The sequence below is a fragment of the Talpa occidentalis genome, unplaced genomic scaffold, assembly GCF_014898055.3.
Source record: "Talpa occidentalis isolate TD23 unplaced genomic scaffold, MPIMG_talOcc4v2.1, whole genome shotgun sequence".
NCBI classification, from domain to species: domain Eukaryota; kingdom Metazoa; phylum Chordata; class Mammalia; order Eulipotyphla; family Talpidae; genus Talpa; species Talpa occidentalis.
In genome coordinates, this window is record NW_026555331.1 from 75,679,226 (window position 1) to 75,702,927 (window position 23,702).

At 38.3% G+C, this 23,702-nt stretch overlaps 1 protein-coding gene across 1 annotated transcript in view; it reads left to right on the plus strand.

Annotated features, from left to right (window-relative positions):
* The window catches only part of GLI3 (GLI family zinc finger 3), a 285,419-nt gene that overhangs the window by 2,336 nt on the left and 259,381 nt on the right, over nucleotides 1-23,702 (plus strand). Inside the window, exon 2 of the mRNA XM_037507112.2 lies at nucleotides 10,553-10,717. Coding sequence (XP_037363009.1) covers nucleotides 10,594-10,717 — 124 coding nt within the window. The 5' untranslated portion in view covers nucleotides 10,553-10,593. The remainder of the gene's footprint in view (nucleotides 1-10,552; nucleotides 10,718-23,702) is intronic.

Genomic DNA, 23,702 nt, shown 5'->3' on the forward strand with positions numbered 1-23,702 from the left:
GTATAGATTGTATTATTATTACTAGGCTCATACAAGACCAACTCCGATTCCTACCAATTCCCGGTATCCATAGTGTGTTTGTTTTCCTTGACTGAAGCCCGATATAAACACATTTTTATTGTATGTCTAATTTGCAAAGGGCCACAGACAGAAATGAGAAAATTCGCTGCTGATGAAAAATGACTCTGTTGAGTTATTTCATTACTTATATAATGAAAGATCATTAATTTATCAATTTGATGTCCAAGCCTAAAAGTTGAACTTTCCTTTGTTTCTTGGCCAGTTTTCTTAATTACCTGCATGCAGTGAGGGTTTCCGACTTTCCCTGCACTTTGCCATTTAGAGATCCTTCATTCTCTATAAGGTATCCTGCCTACTGAGCTTCCCTTCCCCTGTTTTTGGAGGTTAGGGTTTGGGAGTTTATGAAAGGAAACAATTTAATGATCGTTGTTGCATGCACTCACTTATATGGAGACAGTAATGTACTAAGAAAAACCAGTCTTGAAGGAAAAGTGAATCAATGAGTCATGAAATCCTCAAGAAAACCTTAGTAATGGAATGTTAATGCTTTCAGACTATAGTAGATTATCTTAAAAGTCAGACTTTTCTTCTTTATGCAATTGTTATAAATCCTCAGCTAAGGAATTCTTTGAAGGAGGTTTTAGTTTTGCTGGCATTTATATTCTATTGTCGGTCTGATTTGTTTTGTAAGATTCAAGAAATTTTCTGCCAATTTTTATCATGAAAGGCAATTAAAATGCTGAAATGGCTGTAGAGGAAGTTGTGTGTGTGTATAAAATTTAATTTGTTAAACAGAAGTTTCCACTCTAATAATAACTTAAGGTTGTCTTTTCATTAAGGACTAGTAGAAGATGCTGCCTTTCACTTCATACTGTCATTTTTTTTTTTTTTTGGATGAAAATTGATTCATTCTAGTTTCAAAGCAAATAATGGGAGACAGAATAAACAACAAGAAGGCAGGGATACTGCTGCAAACTTTTTCAAGTACTTTCAGTGTATTTTTTCATCTTTATACTTTTATTTGATGGGCCTGTGAAATAGAGCTGTAGACTGGTGAAGACTTTAAATGAAATTTCACACTTTGATGATTTTTTTTTTAAACTTTGATATATTGACAGCAAAAGGAGCTGCAAAGCTTTTATATAACTTGAGCAGTAACGCCAAGCAGCAGTCAAACGTCTCTATGCATTTGTGTTTAACTGCAGAAGAAAAACATGTCCATGGGCAGTAGAGGTTCTTATCAACCCCCTAATCCCAGATCCCAGCAAACCTTGAGGGCATGCCTCAGATCTTGCTGAAATCACTGTAGACTCTCACAGTTTGCAGATTAAATATGCTATGTGTTCCTGGCTCCAACAACAGTTTTATGAGCTCACTAAGCTTCCTGTTTTAAGATCCTTTTCTTAAGTTTTTAGGAGCTGCTAAGGGCAATGCTGTCTGGAGTAAATGGTGTTTGTTAATTTAGAGACACTTTAGATATTTTATTCTTGCCTTAAAAATTGCCAAAATTAAGAAATTGTATGTTAAAAGTGTTTGGTAAGCGCATACAATTGCAAACTTTATGTGGTGTCTCAGTTGTTTTAAAATACTTTTTCTTTACCTGGTCCCTGAACATTAGACTTTTTCCATTTACAATTCCAAATGCACTAAATTTTGGACTCGCGTTTTTAACTACTTATGACCACTTTTAGTGTGTGTATGTGTGTTTAATGTGAAAGTGTATTTTGTTTTGTGTGTATATATTTCAACTCAACAAAATGTTCCAGAAAAGTCTATGGCTTTCTTAAGAAACTGAATGAACAAGCCATTACATAGTTAATAAGGTGGCACTGGAACATTTCAGCCCCCTCTGGAAAGGCAATACTATATTGAGTTCCTCATCAGCATCTGTAGTATCTATAGTTGTGTCCTTATAGATGGGGCTTTTGCATTTTGCATAAGAGTCATAATTAAAAAAGAAAATACTTACATCATCATCCAACAACATGTCATGTAATTCCCAAGAGAACTCAAGCCAATTTTGTGCTTAAAGGTTATTCAATGAATGAAATTCTGAAAGCCCATTTGTCAAAGTACTGCATGGTTTCTGTTAGTTTTCAAGCCCCAAATTCATTGTCTGCCCAGGCCCAGCCATTAGTCATCAGTGTATTAGTGCTGCCTTCAGGCCATGCTGCCCGGCACTTCTTCACACCATTATAGCTTTGAAAGTGTACTCTGTCGACTTGTAGAATTACTGCTCTGATTTCCGCTTGGCTGGGTTTGAGGTAAGTCCCCTCCCTACCTTCTAGCTGACTGTAATCCTCGCTTTCTTTTAAAGCTCCTTTCCAGAGATTTAGGGGAAACTTTCTTAAGGGCCCTGTTGGCATCATACTGTGGTTTTGTTGTGGCATGCACTGTACATATAAATTGTACCTGCAGTAAATTGGATTGATTGCTGGCCTGAAACAGCTAGTAGGGCTTTTCTTTTTATTTACTTTTTTTTGGAGGTGGGGGTGGGAGGTGGCTGTATGCTTCTGTGTGTGTGTGTGTGTGTGTGTGTGTGTGTGTGTGTGTGTGTGTATGAGAGAGAGAGAGAGAGAGAGAGAATATGTTTTAAACATAAGCATTTGATTGTATATTTGAGTAATTTTCATGTCACAAAATTAAATACAACAATGGGAGATAAGTGTAATTTTATTTATTGGAATACCTTCAGAATTCAGTGTGACATTTTATTTGCTTATTTTTCATGTGGAATTTTTAGCTGTAGCTACTTTGACTTTTTGAAGATAGCATAAACCACCTAACTGTATTCCAGAGTATTTTACATACAAACTATTGATTTTTACAAAAAGAGTCTGAAAACTCAATTTTGATGAAAGATGACTCTCAAATTGCAGTAATGAATGAATGAAGGAGTAAAACCATATTATTGATTTCATTTTGTCATATTTCTCAAAAGAATAATTCATTCTCAGGAGACTTTCTGTGTATGGGGAAACCTTAGCCTGGGCAGCTTAAGAATGAAGCCTTAATGGACTTAGGTGTCTGAAAACTTGAACGGAGTGGTCAGATGCGTAGATCAAGGCCATTCTAATTTAGGACAGCTCCTGTTGTTTGAACTGTCGATGTAAAAATGAATTTCCATATTTCTTTGAGAGGGTGTGTAGTTTGGTATGATTTGCATTGGCTTTTTTTTTTTTTTAAACATGATGGCGTGGGAGCAAAGTGTGAAAAATAAGACAGCTGGAGAATTCTGTCTGAGAATAAGGAATGTTTAAAGACTGAGCAAACCAAGGGGTAATTTTTACTGAATTAGCGTAATTAAAAATTCTTGAATTTAGAAAATTTTACCTTTAAAGTTGCAATTAAGATGCAAGAATTACAGGTTAAGAATTAGGAGGAGAAATTATGAAGAACAGTACTTCATCCTCACACAAAATAGGTCAAATGCTTTTGAGACTTGATTTTTAACACCCTGCAGGTATTGTTGTAATATTGATGATGGATCAAAAGTAAATTACTGTTCATAGAACATTCACTCTGCCCCTTAAGTTTGATTGTAAAGATAAACATTCCAGGAACCAAATTTTTTTTTTCTCTTCTGAAGATGGGTGAAAACTTCTAATTCCTATAAACCTCAGTGAAGCAAGACAAGGGACACTTTTGATCAGTCATGTTTTTGTGATATGTGTGGATTTAAGGGAAATACAGTTTTCGTGAGCTTAGCTGATCTATAGACTGATAGCCGACTTATATATCTCCTTTTGTGTCTGTGGATTGTCTGTATCCAGCAAACTAGCAGAAAGTGGGGGTGCCAGTTTATACCACATTTTGCTCATTCTTTAATGGCACTTGCTCTGCAGGGTACTTCTTGCAAAGCCTAACCAAAGTACACCAGCCTGGTGTTTTATAGATTCATAAAACTCAGACAAGGTAACCATATTAAATAGAGATCTTATTCTCCCCTCGAATATTTCTCAGAAACACTACTGGCAGTAGAAAAGTCGGAGTGCTTGATCTTTTCTCTCAAATACACATGGCAGCAAAGTCAACTGGCAGACAAAATATCATTTGTGATGTTAACTGTAATAGCAATGATTGCTTCATGTCTAATAAGCTTTTCAGTGGTTGAAGTTAAATATATACATTTCTTCAAAGTTTTAGCTATAGTTAATTTACCAAAACCAAATTCACTTAATCCATAGCCAGACAATTATTTCCCATTGGAGCAGTTCCATTCCCCTTAGAGTAAAGCCATTTGGGTTGTCTTGTCAGGAATATTTGCTTATCTCAGATTGGAAGCTTCAGAAACATAGAAAAGAAAGATTGAAAACAATAGGCAGCAGATTTAGTGAACCCACTAGCCTACCAAAGGTCTCTTATGGTAACTTGAACAGATTTTGGCTTGTTTATTTGCAGTTAAGGCTTTAGGTTTTCCCGATTGTGGGGGAACAACACATATAAAGGTAAAATAATTGTATATTTAAAAATACCCTAGTTAAAAATTCATGAAGATTTCATTTACAACTTGTGAAGTTGAGCCTTTTTCTTTTTTCAGAAAAGACAATAGGAAAGGAGAAGAAGATTTAGAAATCTTGAGAACTGTTGGAGTGTCATAAAGGTTATGCATAGCTAATGGATTTAAGTTCAGAAAGATTATTTTGGGCACAAGGAAACACCAACCACATTAAGGAATCTATCCGAGATTTTCCATAATGTACAATACATGAAATTCACTGACCTGTTTTAAGTTCCCTAAATTTTGCTCTTGTTCAGAGTCAATCAAAAGTTAAAATCAGCACTAGGTTGTGCTTCTTGATTTTTAAAAACTCTCTTTTTAAAGGTTTCATTTTCATGAGAAACTTAGTTTTCATGCTATAAGAAAGTCTATTCCTGTCTAATTAGTATCCTAAGTAATAGGAATGTTGTCCAAACAGTTGCTCCTGGAGTAGCATCTCGAAGTAGCAACTAATCTGCTAGTAAATAGAGTATGAGCAAAATGTTTTTCCTCTGTGATGCAGGGGGGCCCCTCAGACATCCTTACCAGGCTGGTTCCTTCTGGATTGTTAAAACATTAACACATTAGGGAGATCATTCAGTTTACAAATATACAGGCAGCTGTAAGTAAATATAATTTCTTTATATTTCCTTATATTCTATTAAAGAAACATGATTTCTTTAGTAGAGCAGAGCCTTATTTGACTTAAACAGTACTTCCCTAAACTGCACAGAATAACTTCTAACTTAAGGCCTAGTCATGGTGCTGTTAAAAGCCTGCTCTGCACTGGGGAATGCCTACTAGTTCTAGCTGTACCCCCAGTCCCAGTGGTGGCTGTTTTAACCTCTCAGAAACTGACTTGGTTACCATTTATCAGACTTTTACCATAGTTGTTTTAAATCTTTAAATGTATTAAGGAAAAAAAATCAGAGCGAACTATTGCCCAAATGCAAGGAACTTCAAAATAAACCATTGGATTAGGGAAATATCAATAAGTAATCTGCTTTTCATGAAGGATGCATTATCATTTTTAACTACTGTTTCATTTTGGCTTAGATTAGAAAGTCATTTTATACAGTTCAAAATTTAAAATGTTAGTTTTAGCCTTGGCACTTTGTTTTTAAGGTTGCAAGTGTTAAAGGAATCCTGCTTGCAAGTGCATGGGAACTTTCCCTGTAGGGACATACTAGGGGAAAAGTTGATTTTACACATGTTCTCAGAGTTGTGATTTTTCACTTTCTTCTATTTACTGCAAAAGTTAAGGCTGAACTTTGGAACTCCAGGAGGGCCTGCTTCTTGGACGCAAGATGAGGCATCTGACTATGTGTCAGCTAATGAAGAAACATCGTTTGGGTGCCAGGTTAATAGTTCAATTTTGTGAGTGAAGCACACCTGCAGTGGTTTCCTGAAGACTTAGTGTGCCCCAATGTTTTATTGTAGTGACACACACTGGTGTTGAATTGCAAAGTACCTGGAAAGTTGCACCTCCTTGAATTAAGCTGATATAACAACTGTGTGAATGAAAACCAGGCTGCAGCCAACAGCTGTCTGCTGGAAATGTTGCCCAGCCAACTGTAGATAGTTTTGCGCCTGGCGATATTCGCGAGGATCTGGGTAACTGATGGGACAGAAAGTGATAGATAAGGGCTGCTTCTGGTGGGGTTCTGATTGTTCTGGGCCGCCTGCCCCTCCGTGTTCTGTATTTTGCCTAAGACTGCTTCTGGAATGCAGTGCAGAGCAGGGCTGGGAGCGCCCAGGTGGCCCTAGACCTCAGGCATCTTCGGGGTCTTGGACCTGTGGACCCCGGGACCTCCGGGAGCAGGGGCGGTTGCTACGCTTGGGGAGCCTGGGTCTGCTGAGAGCAACACGAAAGCGCAGCTGACCCCGGCGCCGCTGCAGGCGGAGCCCGCTGGTAAAGTGACTGCACCCGCGGCGTGGGGAGTGGGACCCCGGAGTGCGAGACCAGATCGTAATGGCGGAAGGCTGGGGCGTGGGGGGAGTGGGGAAGTTGTGAAGGCATGGACGCTGGAACCGTAGGAACAAAACGTGCACGGACCCCGACGTGAAGGGAAGTGTGGAGTGTGAGATCCTTGCAGACAAAAATCTCTATAGCTTCCCCCCACCCCCACCCCGCTCCTCATGAAACCTAATTATAATAAACTACTATTCTTTGCAAAGGTGAGCTTCTGTTTAGGGTTTTTTGTTTTGTTTTGCTTTTTTCCTAACCGTTCTAAGTGGCAACTCTAAAGACAGAGCACAAAAACCAGCCTGAGGTTTTGTGGAAGTGCTGCTTGATGTGTAGGACCCCAACAAGAATTTGTGAATTTGGTAAATTTTGCTTTTTCTTTCGCTGTTTTTCAAGTGGAGACGTGTATGCAATCTACCTTCACCTGGTCAGTGGCTCCAGGAAGCTTTAGATGCCTTCTTTTGAAGGAGGTGGATGCAAGTTCAGATTTACAATTTCAGAAAGAAAAGACCCACCTGCAGGCAGGTTGCTAGTAGGAAAGGGATTAGATTTGAAAAATAAAGTCTGGAATTAATTGTGCCCTGGGTTTTGCCCCTAGGGAAATTACAAAAGCTTCGGGGACTGGTTGAATGGGGAAAAGCCATGACTGTTTGCTTTCAGGAAGGAATGTTTATCCCTCCATTTACCTATGAAACTTCAAGTTTTAGTTGGCATGTATGATTAGAGCAGTTTTCCTTGGTTGCATTTTTTTTTTTTTTCATATACTCAAGTTGCTGGACTCAAATCAGCTAAACAGTTTTTTCCCCCATAAGCATACTAAGTCAAGGGCCAAGGCAGCAAACATTGCATGTGATATTGTATTGGTATAAGAGATAGGACAACAGTGTAGAGTTTTATGAAAAGGAAACTGTGTTGGGGGAGGGGGGTCATTTCATTCATGTCTAAAAACCAGTAGTGTGTTGGCCTCAGAGAAAAATCTTTTAGGAGGAGCAAAAATTAAAAGTTTTCCTCTAAAAAAGTTATACTTGCATATTTAAGAAATTTCAGGTTTTACACCCCGCCCCCCGCAGTTGTGTATGTTTTAGGATTCCATCAGGCATTTATTCTGTTCACTTCTTTACCTCATTCTTTCATTTATCAGCTCGAGATTAAGTTTCCAAACTTGGTTTAATATTGTATGAAAAAAGCCGTCTCCACAGATAAAAGCAGACACTCTTTTCTGCTCACTAACTCTTGGTGTATAGTTTAGATGAGGTGTGAGAGCCTAGAATGTTAAAACTTTCTCCTTTTTGACTGACACGAGAAAGTTGTGTTTTTATCAGTAAAATAACTGATATAATTTATAGGGATATACAGGAAGCAGATGTCTACCTTGGCAAGTTGCCATTTTTATAGCCCTGTTCTAAGCATAAACCACACTTTTAAATAATTAGTTACTAACTAATGAGATCCAAAAATAAGTTGTCAAAATAGAAGAAGGGGTAGATTCTTGAGTGACCAAGGACCTATTTTTTAAAAAATCAATTTCAAAAGAGGGGGAGTAGGAATTAGTATTCTCTAAAACCATTAATTAGTGCAATTTCAGTCAGTGCCTGGGGCTTTACCTCTTCTCACTGAGCCTCTCTCTCTGGTGATGAGTATTTGGAGAGTTTTATTGCTTTGTTAAAATGAAGTCCTTTGCTTGGGGGAAAAACCAACAACTCCACGAAAACCAAGTTTGTCAGGGAACTTGGGTGACTTGTCTCCTCACTGGTGTTAATTAGCGAAGGAAGAGTAGCTATCCCATCTCTTCATAGGTGTTTTTCTTTTCGTTCTTTTAGTTTGTTTCTGTGTGCAGTTTTAACTGAGTGAACTCCATCCAAATCTCACCAATAAAACAGCATGTGTGTTTAGAGGGAAACTAGTGTAGTGAATGCTTGCATAATTAAAATGGTTGAGAATAAAGCATTTGATTAAATATTTCTGTTCAGTTGTTTAGTTTTTATATAATTTGCCAGTTTTCAAAGAAATACTGGATAGTTAAGAAAATGGTATATAAATTAACCAGTGATGATTAAGATTCAAGACACTGGAGTCATCTGGGTCACAGGGTCATTGCTTGGTCCATTTATTTGGCAAATATTAGAGGTGGGAGCTATTAGGAAAATAGCTTGGGGCTTGTCCTCAAGGGGCATGTGGTCTGTTTAGGGATATTTCCTTTTGGCTGCTGGAGTTCAGTATTCTGGGGTTCATTTCATCACTAGTTTATCCAGCACCAAAGACTTAAAAGAGTGCCTCCTCTACTGGATACCTATCATTGAACAAAAACATGGAGAACATTTAAATTACCTGGGAAAGCATTGAAACTTATAGAGAATCAATTCTGAGTTGTTTAGAATTAGAAGGGACTGTTGAAAACGTTCATTCAAAGATTTTTTTATCTGAATTTGAGGAAAAGCTTGGAGGACTTGTGATCTATCAGAGGTTAAATATATGCTTTTGTATATAAGAGTGTTGAATGGGGGAGGAGCCATAATTTTAACTTTACTCCTCCACAGAAGGTTAAATCCCTCTGAAATTCTCTCACAGGACAGATGAGAAACTGAGTCACAGGAGAACTCCAGGGGGCGCCATTCAAGTAGGAGTCTTCTAGATCCTGCACAGTGGCTGCCCTGCAGGGAGAAATTCTGCAGCTTCTTCACTGTTGTACTTTGTCAGAGCTCTTTGAGGGACATTTCTGATTTGGAGTGGGTCTTATAATTGATATTTAAATTTTACATCATGCTTTTTTTTTCCTCTAGAAAAGCTGTTCTTAAATAACCTGTGTCTTTTACAGTGACTGACACTACTTAATCAAGGAAAAGAAACTAAAATTAGTGGAAGAGCCATTGCTGCAGGACCCTGTGGCCTCTGAGTCTTAAGCTTTCTCTAGTCATTCAAATTCCAGATCAGGGGAAGTTTCTTGTACAATAAAGAAAGAATTTGCAGTTCCCTTGCAAATTTAAGTTAAGGATGACTGAAAATATTGGCTCTGGTATTTTAACTCTTTTAATCTTTTAGCATTTGCTTGTTTTATTTCTCTCTGTAATCATTGTTGTGGATTGAATGCAGTAGCATCTGCAAAGTGTAGAAAATGCAGTTTACTCAACTGAAGGAATACCATGAGTATTGCAATTTAGATAACTTCAAGAAAACATCCTGGAGAGGGTACTTTTCATTTTTTTCTTGTATTCTTTGTGGGTGTAGAGAGCTTGAGTGCAAAATAAGAATATTAACCGAATAGAGTGAAAATTGATGAAAGATGAGTTAGCGCAATTATCACCTGAAAGAGGCCAGTGAAAGACACTGACGGACTGCACATGCTTTCAGCTGAGTTTTCATATTTTTTAAGTGGGCCCGTTTTGCTGGTGGCAATCTTTGGACTTTTCCTCTGAGATCAAGACGTGTTGTTCTTATCATCTTTTTTTTGTTTAAAAAATGTTGCTCAAGTGAATTAAAATGTTTTCATGTTTCAAGAAAGTTTTAAAAGTTTGGTTTCTCTGAACAAATTAAGATTAAGAGGCATAGTTCAACTCAGATATTTCAGTGAGGGAAGCAGAGATCACTGGGTTACTTGGCTTGGAATATCATCTGATTCAGAACCTTGAGATGGGCTGGCATTTGTGAAATTTTCTGTTATTCTTTAAAACATGTAATAATTAAAACCTCCTACTTTAGAAAATTGTCGTAATGGTTCTAACTATAAAGCCAGCCACCTGAAGAGACATTTGTAGATGTGGCTTTAAAGAGTAATGTGACACTTGCGTTTCACATTCTCAACACAGTTGAAAATTGAGATATTCAGACCATTTAATTACAATGCCCAGTAGGAATTTGGGAAAAGCCCCACATTTTGGACATTTTTCTGTTCTCCTTTTGCTTGTGTAGACAGAATTTGATTGGCTTGAGGCAATTTTGCAAGAAAACCTGTGGGGAAGGGGCTTCCAGATTTTGAATTTGCTAAAGTGCTAGATGCTTTGTCAGATGACAGACAGGTGACATGAACTCTTTAAGTGTGATTTTTTTTCATCCCTATTTGAAGTTGATGGTGCTGTTGTTTTATTTAGGCCTTCCTGGTAGCAGAGAGCTGAAGTAATGAGAAGACACCATGGAGGCCCAGTCCCACAGCTCCACGACCACTGAGAAGAAAAAGGTTGAGAATTCCATAGTGAAATGCTCCACTCGACCAGATGTCAGCGAGAAAGCCGTGGCCTCCAGCACCACTTCCAATGGTGAGCGGCCACGGGGATTACCAACAGTCAAGCGACAGTCATTTTTATGTTCTCTGCGTTTCTTATGATTGAGCATTTGCACCTGGACTGATGTTTATTCTCTGAGAGCCTAGAGAAAGCAAATGGGTTGGAGTCTGAGGGGGAGGGGGAGGGGCAGACTATAGTTAATCCCTCTTTTGGTATTGCAACTACAAGTTCTCTTCCCAGTTTTCTAATTTGAGGTGTAAACGTGATGGGCTATTTATTATAGGAGGTTCTTATGTTGATATTTTGGAAATCATCTTGATTAGCCTGACAGGAGTTCAGAATACTTTGCATGTCACATGGAAAGTCTGCACTCTTTGAAATAATTAGTTACCAGTTATTATAAAAGATACAAACATCCCCTTTCCAAAAAAATTAGCAATTTTACTCCACTCCACCAGCACTAAGTGCTCCTTTCTGAAGGGTTTTAAAATCTGTTCATGGTTGAACCTCAAGATAGCACCAGTGTTTGGCATACAGGTTTTGCAGTTGGCTTATAAAAGTTTAACTTACGTTCAGAGATACCGTAAAGCCACTGTTCTTTACGCTCTGTTTTTTAATATTTTAGCAAAGTGTTGAGAGGCATTCAATTCAAGCATGGAGCATTGAAAATAAATTCCAGAGCCCCCTCTGGTAAAAACAGATGAATAGGTTAATGTAACCTTCACTTCCTTTCCCCGATTTTCCACTCTTATAGGCCATTAGTGCCTTTTGCTTTTTGTGGCTTTCTAGCCACCCTGCCCTTCCGCATTATACCGGGCTTTTCCCTTTGCCCCCAAGAAGAAGGAACTGGTCCATTCTCTGGGTTCCTGGACACTGTGTATCTGGATACACTGACTTGCATGAGCCAGTCTGCTAACCCCCTCCATCCCTTGGGCTTATACTTTATTTATTCCAAGAAAGGTTTTCCTAGGTTGATGTACATTATTTTACATGTGATTGGAGATTCAGACTCTCTTTGGGAAGAAAGTTTAAGAGCAGATGAGCAGTAAAAACACCTCACTTTCCTGTCCTGGATGGTACTATGGGCTCCCCACTGATCTCTCCTTCCCGAAGGTCATTACTGCCCTGACTGGAGCAGGGAGGAGCTGGTGTTAAAGCTGCTGGCCAGTGAGGTCAGTTTTGAATTGACCCTCAGGGAGATATATTTGTCTGAGTTAAAACAGTGAATTTACTTTATATATTTAATGAAAATGCGTCTCTATTTCTCCCTTTATTTGTGATATCTAAAGTTGGTACTGGAGTTTATTTTAATTGAACCAGATAGTTGCGTTATTCTTCCAGTGTGGTTATAGAATACATCATTGCCTCCTTAAAAGAATGTTACCCTTAGGATTTTTTCTGAAATTTGTAAAAATTAGAAAAATTCAGTGTTTCAAAACTAGAATCAGTACTGGTTATTTGGTCATTCATTCATTTTTTTTTTCATGCCCCACCCACTGGCCTATTTGGTCATTTAAATAGTAATTTTGTAGGAATCAGTATCTTCTGAGAATTACGCTTCACAAAACATCACCTTTTGGTTCTATTTCTAGCGTGTGTGTGTGTGTGTGTGTGTGTGTAAACACGAGTTGAGCATGTGTATATGTGTGAGAACCAGTTTGGGTTGATGGAAGGTGAGTCTCACTCTGGCCTCCATTGGCCTCTGTTATTTCTGTGAATTTCGGAAGATTCATCACAGTGGTCTTCTTGTGAAAGTGCTGCTGCTTCTGCCCCTCCTGCACTCTGCCACAGGCTGGGGAGGTTTGGGTGCTGCTGCCATTATCTTGAACTACTCTGACTATGGGTTCCCATATGAGCCTGTTTGGGGTGACTAGGCACAGATTAGCATCACCAGCTACATGGTTGCCAGGTAGCCACTTGGAACATTAGCCAAGAGGGAGCAGCAGTGATTTATACAAAGTTAGTCCAGCAGTCTGAAATAACCACAGATCTGAATCCTAAAGCAGACTCCCACCAGCTTCCTACCCTAATCAGCTGTGCTCTTGATGCACTCGGTCCCCTAAAGGCCTGTAAAATCCATCCGGTTTGGGGACAAACCCTCATCAGTCAAGTTTGCAGGGCACATGCTTGAATGATAGTGAGTTTAGAATTCCTGCCACCTCTAATCATTTTTTCAGTTTCTGTTTATTCTAAAGGATTTACTACTTTTTATTTTGGAATAGCATAAAGACCCCATCAGATTAAAAGAAAAAAAAAAAAAAAACCTGGAAATGATCTTTTAAAAGATAGATTGCAACCCAGCTGGGCCATCTTGTCTAACCAGCCAGTTTTATTTCAAGAAAAAGGAAAACAAGCCTTTTTCATTTGTGATTGCTTTACTATATAGGCAGTGCTAGTAATTGGAATAATCTTAGCGTCCTCTCTAAGTTTCACCTAACTACTTCACAGTCCTTTTACTGCTCTGGGATCACCTCTGGGTGGAATGATGTGGCCTCTGCTTTGTTCTGCAAGCTCCTACCTGGCTCAGGCTTCTCAGACTGCTGTAGTTGCACAGCTCGTCTGTGGGCTTTGGCCCTGTGCCCTGCTTGGGTGGGAGGGGTGTGTGTGTGTGTGGCTTTCAAAGGTGGGTGCACTGTGTGCTGTTTGGTGGCTACTGTCGTTGTGGTCATCTGTTTTGTCTTCTTTCTGTCTTTTCTCTTCAAACATTTCGGAGTGCTTGGATTTCTGCACTGATGCTATTTACAGTAAGGACATGAAAATCTTTTGACTCCTGTAATAGGTAGTACTGATTTGCTCCTGTTTCCAGGGGCTTCTTATATTTCTTTACCAAACTCTAAAATTCAGGGGTTTATAAATGAAGAATGAAAAATGAGTTCAGCACCAAGAACCAAAGGGATGCGATATATGTGTTTATCTCACCTATCCACAATTTCATGACTAAAATAAAACAAACAAAAGTTTTCTTATTGGTGCTGTGTTAGGTTGACTTAATTAACTTCTCCAGCCATTGTGTGCTGCAATTTGTTCCTGATTGTGAGCCTTCCAGCCAAACCATGCACATTCCACAGCGTGTCCTTACAGATCTGTTTTCTTACTTTTCTCAGCTAAGTATCTACTCTTAGAATAACATTCATATACGGGTTTGTTTAAACACAACCAAAAGGTATATAGTTCAAAAAGCTGGAACAGCACTTTAGGTAAGAGTTTGCCTCGTAATACTGAAATTTAAAATAACGCAAATGAAAAACTGTGTTCTAAGCCTTGTGTGGTGAAAAAAGACAAGGCAAATAGGATTTTTGTAATGCTTAGGAACCTGTGTCAACATATGAAGCATTCACTGCTCTTATCCAGCAACCATGATGTATGTGTCATATGTCATAATCTGGTTTTAAGCTGTAGTTTTATTTATTAAACATAAATGACTAAAGAAATAAGGAGGCATTTAGTTTTCTGAATATTTAGTACGTTTCTGATGTAAGTAATCTTTTTTGGGTATTTAACAGTGTCTTTCGTATATAAATTATGTGCTCAAATATTCAGTGTCATTGTTTACTTTAAAATCTCCAAAACTGACAGTATACTAATATTATTAGTAAAATGCTTTACTAATCTGTTTCTGGTATGAACTCATTATTTTCTAAGATTTATGTTGTGTTTTTTTTAACCTAATAAAAATTTTTTGATCTAGATCTTTCAGTGTTTTTAAGCATTCTCAAAATGCTATAAAACTCATTTAGTGACTTGTAAATACTGATTCTTCAATTTGAAGTGTATTATCTTATTTTTGGCTTGTGATTTTTTTTTGAAGACGTAATCTGATATTTCTTATTAACGTACTACTCTGCTTTAAAAAAAGAAGCTAATAATAAACGTATGTAGGTTATGATCTTGGGGATCTTTTATCAGATCTGATAGTTATTGGGAACATACCTTAAAGTGATAGAAAACAGAAATTATCACCCTAATGGTGATGTAATATGAAACCAAAGTTGATGGATTAATAACGGAGAGGAAGTTCCCAGTTCACTTTTATTTTCTTAGAAAGGGCTTGGTTCTCCTACTTTAAAAAAAAAAAAAAAAAAACTTGGAAGTTTAGAAAGGGAAAATATTGAAATCTGTAAATATGTAAGGAGATACTTTTTTTTTTTTTTATTTTAAGTTTTGGTTACTTCCTGGCCTTGCAGTTAAAAAAAAAAAAATGTCCAATCGATAGTTGTTAACTGTGGTGTTGACCTGAGTTAGTAAGCTGGCTTAGTTTTGTTGACAGTTGGAAATTCATTGCCTGCTCTTTTCCAACAGCTCTTGTCTCCTTCACCTTCTTAATGGTAAGTCCATTTATTCAGAAATGGGAGGATAGCTCTCACCATACAAAGAATAGGTTGGGAGTTTTGGGTGTCTTGTCCCTTTAGATGTTCAACCCATTTCTCCTGGTCACATCCCATATCCTGCATGGAAAGGACGGTTAGATAAAATGGATGTCCATGGTTTAGGGTGTTGCTTAGAGAATCACTCACAGGTTTTGGGATCTGAAAGCTTTGGTTGAGTTCTGGCACCAACAAGGAATAGGTTTATGAGTGTGGACAGATTAACTTCTCAAAGTCTCAGTTTCCTCATCTGTTTAGCAAGATAACAATTAGACCCACTTCACGGGATCTCTGGGAGGATTAAGTGAGGTAATGACTGACTGTTCTATAAGCACAACACATGGGAAGAGCTTAGCAAATCTCAGCTACTGTTATTTAGGAGAAAGCATGTGTGTGACTTAAGTGATATGAATCCAAAACAAAGGGATTGTGTTTTCTTGAAAATACACATGGTTTTTGAAATTAAGGGAAAGATGTTATGCAAATGTAATTTTGAATTTGTTGGACTCAATCTGAAAAATAGGTAAAGAGGTTTCAACATAGCCCAATTATGACCATTTTTGTACATCTTTGGGAAGGATGGACTGAGAAACACCAAGAAATTCTGTACGTTCCTTCTACATGCTTTCTTCAGCCAGAAAACAGGGAAGATAAGTGTAAGGAAATTTACTGTGACTTGCTTTTTTTTTTTAAAGATTTATTTTTTTCTTTGTACAATAGCTGGGGTACAGGCCAGAGGCGCGGAGGGTGAGCGGATTCACCAGAGACAGAGCGGGGAGCAGAACAGTCAGACGGACAGAAAGCATTGCTGAGGGCAGCAGCGGGTGCAACAGGAGAGTCTGCCCCACCAGGTGGGAATCACCCTGGCCGGCCGGGAATAGAACCTGCACTGCAGTGGCTGTGGACAGCTTCACAGCTCCATGCTCAACCCGCTGCTCCACTGGGGAGACCCTATTTTGACTTCCTTAACCTGAAAAACTACCACTAAATATATGCCTTAGTATTAGAATTTAGATTTTCTTGATTTTTTTTTTTTTCCTGGAGTAAACAGTTTCCTTTTAGGCTAGTGACAGGGTTTTGCTTTAGAGTTAGATTTTATACTATCACAGAGAGATTTCATGTTTTAAAACCAACTAACTAATGATGAAAAATCTGATTCTCATAGGAGCACTGGCTTTATTGAGTTCTATATGTCCCCCAATTCCAGCATCATCTATATTCTTATTGTGGCAAAGCATATCACCTTTCTTGTGGTCACCCAGGCTTGAAACCACACTGTCACCTTTGACCCTATTGCCTTCTCAGGCTTCCTGTGTCCTACCAGTCTTGAGGCCCTCTTAGATTTTCCTCTGTAATTATTTACCTCCTCATCCCTTAAGCCCACCTTACTATACTATTTAAAACCTCACCACCTCATGCCTAGACAGGTAAGGAAGGCGTCTAGCCAATCGCCATACCTTCGGTTTTCTTCCTTTTCACTCATGGGACTTGCTCCCCCCAAATCAATCTTGATGGTTCCACTTATGCTACACTCCTATTCCAGAACCTTCAGTGATTCCCAGCTGTCTGTAGAATATAGTTCTACTTAATATTTAGAGTTCTTCCAGAAATCTGACTCCAGGGGGCCTCCCTGGTGGCACAAGGGGTTGAGCACAGCGCTGTGAAGCTGTCTGCAGCCACTGCAGCACAAGTTCAATCCCCGGCCAGGGAGCTACCCACATGGTGCAGCAGACCTCTCCTGCCTCGCCCACTGCTCCCCTCAGCAGTGTATTTCAGTAGATCTGCCTGTTCTGCTCCCCACTCTGTCTCTGGTGAATCCTCTCACCCCTACATCTCTGGCCTGGACCCCAGTTCTTGTATGCATAAATAAATAAATCTTTAAAAAAAAATTCTGATTCCAATATGACATTCCAGTCTGATTGCACTACCCATGGCTGTGCTTTTGCTGAACTGAAGGGCCCTTTGTCTTTGTACCTGTTGTTTCTCCATTGAAGGGAAGTTTGTCTCTAACCTCAGTGAATGTTTCAGTTCTTCTCAAATGTGGCATGTCCTTGGTTTCTTTTTTCCTTCTTGTTGCACATACTTTTATATCCTTTTGGGAAGTACTTAATAGACTTGATTTTTTTGGTGTGTTTTCTAATAAAACTTTAATTAATAGACTGTATTTTAGAGATTTAAGCTTACAGAAAAAGTACAGAGTTCCTATATGCCCCTCTTTTTCTGCCTCCCCCAACTTGTCCTATCATAAGCATCTTGTTTTAGGGGGGTTCATTTGTTATAAGGATAAATTGTTAGTGATGCACTATTATTATTAATTGAAGTCCATAGTTTTCATTAGGCTCCACAGCTTGTATTGTGTATTCTGTGGTTTTTGACAATAGTATAATGTAATTTGTCTGCCATTAAAGTATTACACAGACTAATTCCACGGCCCTAAACACGTCCTGTGCTCCAGCTAGTCATCCCTCCCTCACATAACATTTAATTTTTACGTTTTAGTTACACTTGAGTAGCACCTGGTTTGTCTCCCTCCCTTTCCCTGCCACCATCAATTCAGTGTTTTGTGCCTGGAGGCTTGAGCAGATATTGAATTAGCCTTCATGGTACATAGACCTGCCAGAACTATACTCGATCAGGAGGAAAGAGAGAGCAAGGGTGTGTATGGCACAGCAGTAGTGTTGATGTCAGAGTTTGAACCCTAACTCTTCTCCCTAATTGCTCTGTGACCTTGGTTTAATTGTTTAACATCTCTGAGGCTCAACATTGAGTAGCCAAGCTATTATTAGTAATAGTAATGGCCTCCTTCGGATATTTTATCTCACTCCTTTTAGCACAAAATTACTTGTTAATAATCTGTGAGTGTTTAAGCTTCAATCTGATAGAGAGAATCAGAGTGTTTTTTCAAACAGAAAATCCTTAAATGTGGTGGTCATCAGGGCTTAGCTCAACAGACAAGTACAAGTGATAGGTTGCTGGGGTCATGATGGAATACTTCATATTGTTCCTGAAATTGGCACCAGCTTGGATTTAAGAAAGCAAATTTAGGGCCTACTTCTTATTTATTAGTACTCATTTAAAGAATGAGATGAAATCAGTAATTCTGTGTTAATACGCTTCCCTGAAGGCAAGGCTCCATTTTTCTCTTGTATATAACTATTGGATTTTCCCTCTGAAAAGACAATCTGTAGGTGCTCAGGTAAATTAGGAATAAATGTCAACCATGTCTTGCCAACAGTGTTCCAAACTTGGGAATACAAAAAAGGCACAACACGCTGTGTTCTGCTTGTGGAAAGTTCCTGGGTTGCTTTTGCTCACTTGTGATCAAGTGATAAGCGATTTCCAGAATCAAAACTGGTCAGAATCAGAGACAACCACCATGGAGTGGAAGATCAGGGCTGAAATGGAGCTTGTGGAGGACAGTTTCCCTTTGGAGAAGTAGTGTGGCCTTCTGCCTTGCACCACTTTGAGCCCCAGGGCCGGGGAGCTGGCTTTTCCATGCAGGCGGATTCTAGGCAGAGCGTTGGGTACCACCAGGGGTCTCAGGCCGTGAGGGAGGCAGCGTGATGTTGAATGATGAGTGCAGAAGCCTTTCTGTTACCTTGTTTATGTGGCAATCTTTCCAAATACAACTGCTATCATTTTTTTGTGTGTGTTTAAAAAATATTTGCCTGTGGTATTATCCACCCTCTTTGGTGCTCAGTTCTGAATTTTGACAAAGTGGTAAAGTCATGTAGCCATTATCACAATCAAGATGCAGAACCGTTCCAGCCCCACCCCAAAATTTTGACAAATGCTTGTTTAATAAACTCAGCATAATTACAAGTACCACCTGGGTAACCAGTAATAACAGAAAGCATTAAAATTGCAGTAGCTGCTTGATGTCTATTTAATGTTTTAAAAATATCTATTTTTTAGGTTCTGTTAGAAAGACTTACTATTATTTTTTTCTTTCTATTCAAGTATTTCATGTTAAATTTGTAGTAGAAATAAAATGTTCTTGAAAACTACCCAGAAATATATAATCTTGTGTCTCTGCCAGTGGAGAGTGTCCAGTCAATTCATTGTTTCCATTTAGGCCAATTTAAAATGCCATTTTATATTTTAAACTACAAGGCAGTCATATTAATGAGGGCGTTTTTGTTATTGTTTTGCTACTATGAATTAATTGCACTAGAAGGTAAGAATCAGAACATTTAATGTAGCTGTAACCTAGAGGAAAAATATCAAAGGCTTTGTTAAGTCTTTCTCTCTTTTTTTTTTTTTTTGTAACATTCTTTTTCCCCTTTGCTTCATCTCAATAGGGAAAATTTTTATATAAAAGTTATTCCTACTCTGACTTACGCTGCTGTTTTTAACTTTCTTGCTCTTTTTCCCCCCTTTTCTTTGACTCTTTTCCTCTTCTCAGTCTCTTTCTTTTTTTTTTTTTTCCATTTAGTTGTAGAAAGTTGAGTTCCATCCCAATTATTAAATCTTAGGAGACCATTCCCACATGGTTCCGTAAATGGTAGCTTCATCCCGAGTCCTTTCATCTCTTCCCCTGCTCTCTGGCTTGACAGTTGAAAAGGTCTGACTGTGCCACACAATGGTTTGATTGGTTTCTCTGGGGGAGACTTTTCCCTGCCTCATCATTCGCCAGGCAGGTGGACCAGAAAGTCTCTTGATTCTTTTGTTGCCTCTCAAAGTCCGAGGTCTTTGACTGAATAAATCCGCCGTCATGGGATAATTTGCTAAAAGGAGACTGAAAGATGTGAGAGAAAAGCCTCACTACTTGGGTGCTGCATTAATGAAATAACGGGTCCTCGCAGTTTGCAATTGAAAAATCACCAGGAATGCAATGGGTGGAGACCGGCTTCTTTTATTTCCCATAATCAACTTTTAGTTCTATCATTTAAAGCACGACTATCCCTTTGCTTGCCGGCCGGCCGAGTGTGTTTGCGTTTGTACCCATGTTGAAGGGGACAGCCGGTGCAGCTGAAAGCCATTTGGGCGCTGTGTCTAGTTAGTCATTAGATTATTACTAGTGGATGGAAAGAATTCCATATGACAGGACTAAGGTTGAGTTAACACAGGACGAAAAGTAATTTACAGATAGGCTGTCCCCAGCCATCTTTGTAGCCCCTGATAAGGTTTCATTTCAGAATGGATAGGCGACATTTCCACTTACGGGCCCATTCTGCGACACCTGTGATAACAGCTTCTGGATCCTAATTGAAATTGGTTTCAAAATGGATTTTCACTTTTCTCTGTCTGTGGAAAATATTGAATGGATTCAGAGCTGCCACAGAGAACCCTGGACCTTGGAAAATGGAGCGGGAAGCTAGGATCATCTTTCATAACAGTGTCGATGATATGACAGTTTTGTTATCTGTCTTATTAATGAAATCATTGATCACCTGATGAGGGAGATAATAAACTACATTCTACCAGTGTTCACAGTGCTCAATTAGAGTCTTATTACAAATAAGGAGGGAAAGAAACGTCAACAGTGGGAGTAAAGTAAAAGTCAATTAAACTTTTTATCCCCAAAGAGACCAGAGCAGAACACACCAAGTGATTGCAATCCAAGTATTTTGAAATTCGAAAAGCCAACATTACATTCCCGAGATATCTTTATGACCAATGTAGGGTAACTAGCATCTTTTGTAAAGACACATTAAATAAGATTCAAAAGTGGAAGGGGAGGTTCTGAGTTAAGTGCTTGGTAGTAGGGAGATGTAAAAAAAAAAAAGTCCACAGATCCTTTCCTCCCCCCCAGTGACGGGATTTGGGGCTCATCCTGGTAGGTAGAGTGAGTAAGGAAGAGCAACCTGAAAGAAAAATAGCTTATTGTCCTTTTGCTCTTAATGAGCTTTGGGAATCCTAGTAAGATGGGAATTAGGTTTGGGTTTAAGGAGGTGGCTCTATTGTTTGGTGTTAGGCTGCTCTGGAATGTGCTCTCTGTCCCTCTTTAAGAAGGGAAAGAGATGCTGACGACTCCTCATGTTTCAGGGTGAATTGTATTCCTAGGTGTTTCTCCATCCACAGTGCCAGCGAGGATCAATCCTGTCCCCTCTGAGCTTGAAAGAGGAGCTGTGATCAAAGGCTCCAGTGATGTCACTGATCTCTGGTGATTGATTAGGAACAGAAGTTCTGGAGGTTTCTGCCTTTCCTTGTACTTTCAGATTCATTACTGTCTACCATTAGGGTAACTGGCACTTAAGCTGCAAGATTATATAAATGAATGATCTAGAAAATATTCTATATTATTTCTGGATCCATATTTGTCTATTTTAAAATTTATTGGAACTATGCTTGCATTTTAAAAACAGCCTTCCCCTTTAAACATGCTGCAAAGGAAAAATAGAATTCTCTGTGCAAATTGGGGAAAGTACTTTGGAATTCTACATATAAATTGGGATGCTATTCAGCAGTGAAAACATTTACATTATTTCCAAATCAGTTTAATCACATACAGGTAATTATGAGTTAGGTAATTGTTAAATATATTTAAATGTTTTATTACCTTTGAAATTTAGGATTTTAAAAATTCTGTTAGTTATTTCTATGGAACTGTTTAACATTTTCCCCTTAACATTCAAAAACAAAAATAAATGGCACTCTATATTTAGAGGTGACAAATCGTGTAACTGGAGAAGATGTAACTTGAAAGGAAATCATAAAAAAAAAAAAAAAAAAGAAGACAGAGTTCAAGGGATCTCTTCTGGAACTGAATGTACTGTAACTTTTGGCTTAGATCCACCTATAGTAGGGATTGATTGCCAAAGTATTGGGAAAAAAATCTGTTTTGGAAGACACTGGAGTCGAAGAATGAAAAGTTGAATGGAAAATGAAGAATGTAAATTAAAGTTGCTATTACTGTCTGTGGTTTACTGTTGGTTGGCAAGGACTGTTGCCTCATGCTTACTTATAGCTAATTCCTTTCACAGAAAACTTCATTTTGAGAACTTCTCTCTGAGTATGACTGATAAATGTGTGTTTATAGTTTAGGATGAGTATCTAAAGAGAAGAGATCATGCAAATGAGGCTTTGGGAGAAGATAGTGAGGCAATTATGAATACTAAGCTTTTAAAGACTCCCCTTTCACAAATATTTTTGTTCTGTTGGCAGTAGTAGGATGAATAAACCCAGACTCTTTCTTGCCTATAACCAAAAGAGAACTTCTAGAAAGATAGAACAATGGCATAGTTAGAATAATGGAACTTCTAGCAATGTTAGTATTTTCTGGCAAAATATGAATCTAATATTCAGTGGAAGATTTCTTCTGAGCGTTTAAAGATTGGAAAATACAGTGGCCATTTCACATTAAGTTTAAATCAAATATGCCTTAGCAAACTAATGTTTCTAGGCTTGGTTTCAAATCCTGGCAAGTTTCAGGGCAGTAGAAAAGTTCCTTTCCTATAAATGTTGACAGCAGTTCCGGTAGAGGCTAACAATGTTTTATAAATAGAGTTTACTTAGCAAAACCATATGTATGCCTAGTGAAATAACCTCACATTTATTTATGTTTTGATTTATAGAAAACATGTGCCCCTTGACAAAGCCTTTGGGCTCTTTTCCGCAATTAAAAGAAATCATGTTTGAAAAAAAAAAAAAATAGCTACCATCTTAATGGGAGACTTTTTCACATAAATTCAAAGCACTTTCTTTGATCAGTTTCATACAAATTGAGAATATTTTCATCCATCAGTTTGACCCCAAAAAACCAGGTGAATTAAAAAAAATTATATATATGTATGAAAGCATGCACACAAATATGGAAGCACACAAATACGAAAGCATGCACAAATATATGATACTTATTGGCTGGATATTGGAAAAATCAGAGATTAACTGGCTGGATAACTTGAGAGTGGCAACTTGCATGCAGTGTTGCAGCAGGAAATGTCCATTTTTGCTTATTCTGGCTGGTAACTGGTGTTGGTCTAAAACGAGGTAGTCCTCTTGTTTGATTTGGTTTGTTTATTTTGGGGGGGGGCAGCATGCTGCTATTTTGCTGGGCCTTACTTTAATTAAATAAAAAGTGCCTATACTTTGATTCTCTTTCTTTCCAACAACAGATATAAAGAAAGGGATAGAAGGTAGTTTCTAAATCCCTTATCTCTTCCCATTTTTTAAAAAGGACTTTGTAGTTTAATTAAAGATATGTCTTTTGCTTATTATTCTTTCCAAAAGTGACTTGTTAGAAGAAAAAAACATTTCTTTCCATAAGAAAAAGTGAGTCTATTAGCTGGGACCAGACTACAAAATATTGCTCAGTGATAATTCTAGACTAGATTAGTGGTTTCCACTTTGCGGGGGGTGGGTTGGGAGCAGAGGGAAAGTCAGTCTTCAAATATAGAAACTTCATAATACATGCCCATACAAATGATACATAAAAGCCTTATAAATAAATGCTAGTATTATTTTGTAGCTTGTTGTAATTTGGAGCACTTTCATCTTCAAATACAAGTGAGAGATTATATGTGCTTAAATAAGAGAAAGTAAATGTTGATTGGAAATCTTAGGAAGGTGAATGTCAGTGTCCTGGTTCCTGGCTCCATGCAATCAGAAATGAATGCCACGGAGCACAGTGGCGACTGCTTCCGTCCCATAGTGACGTCAGAGAGAACTGGACCATCTTTTACACATGGGGATTAATTGGCAAGCCTGGAACC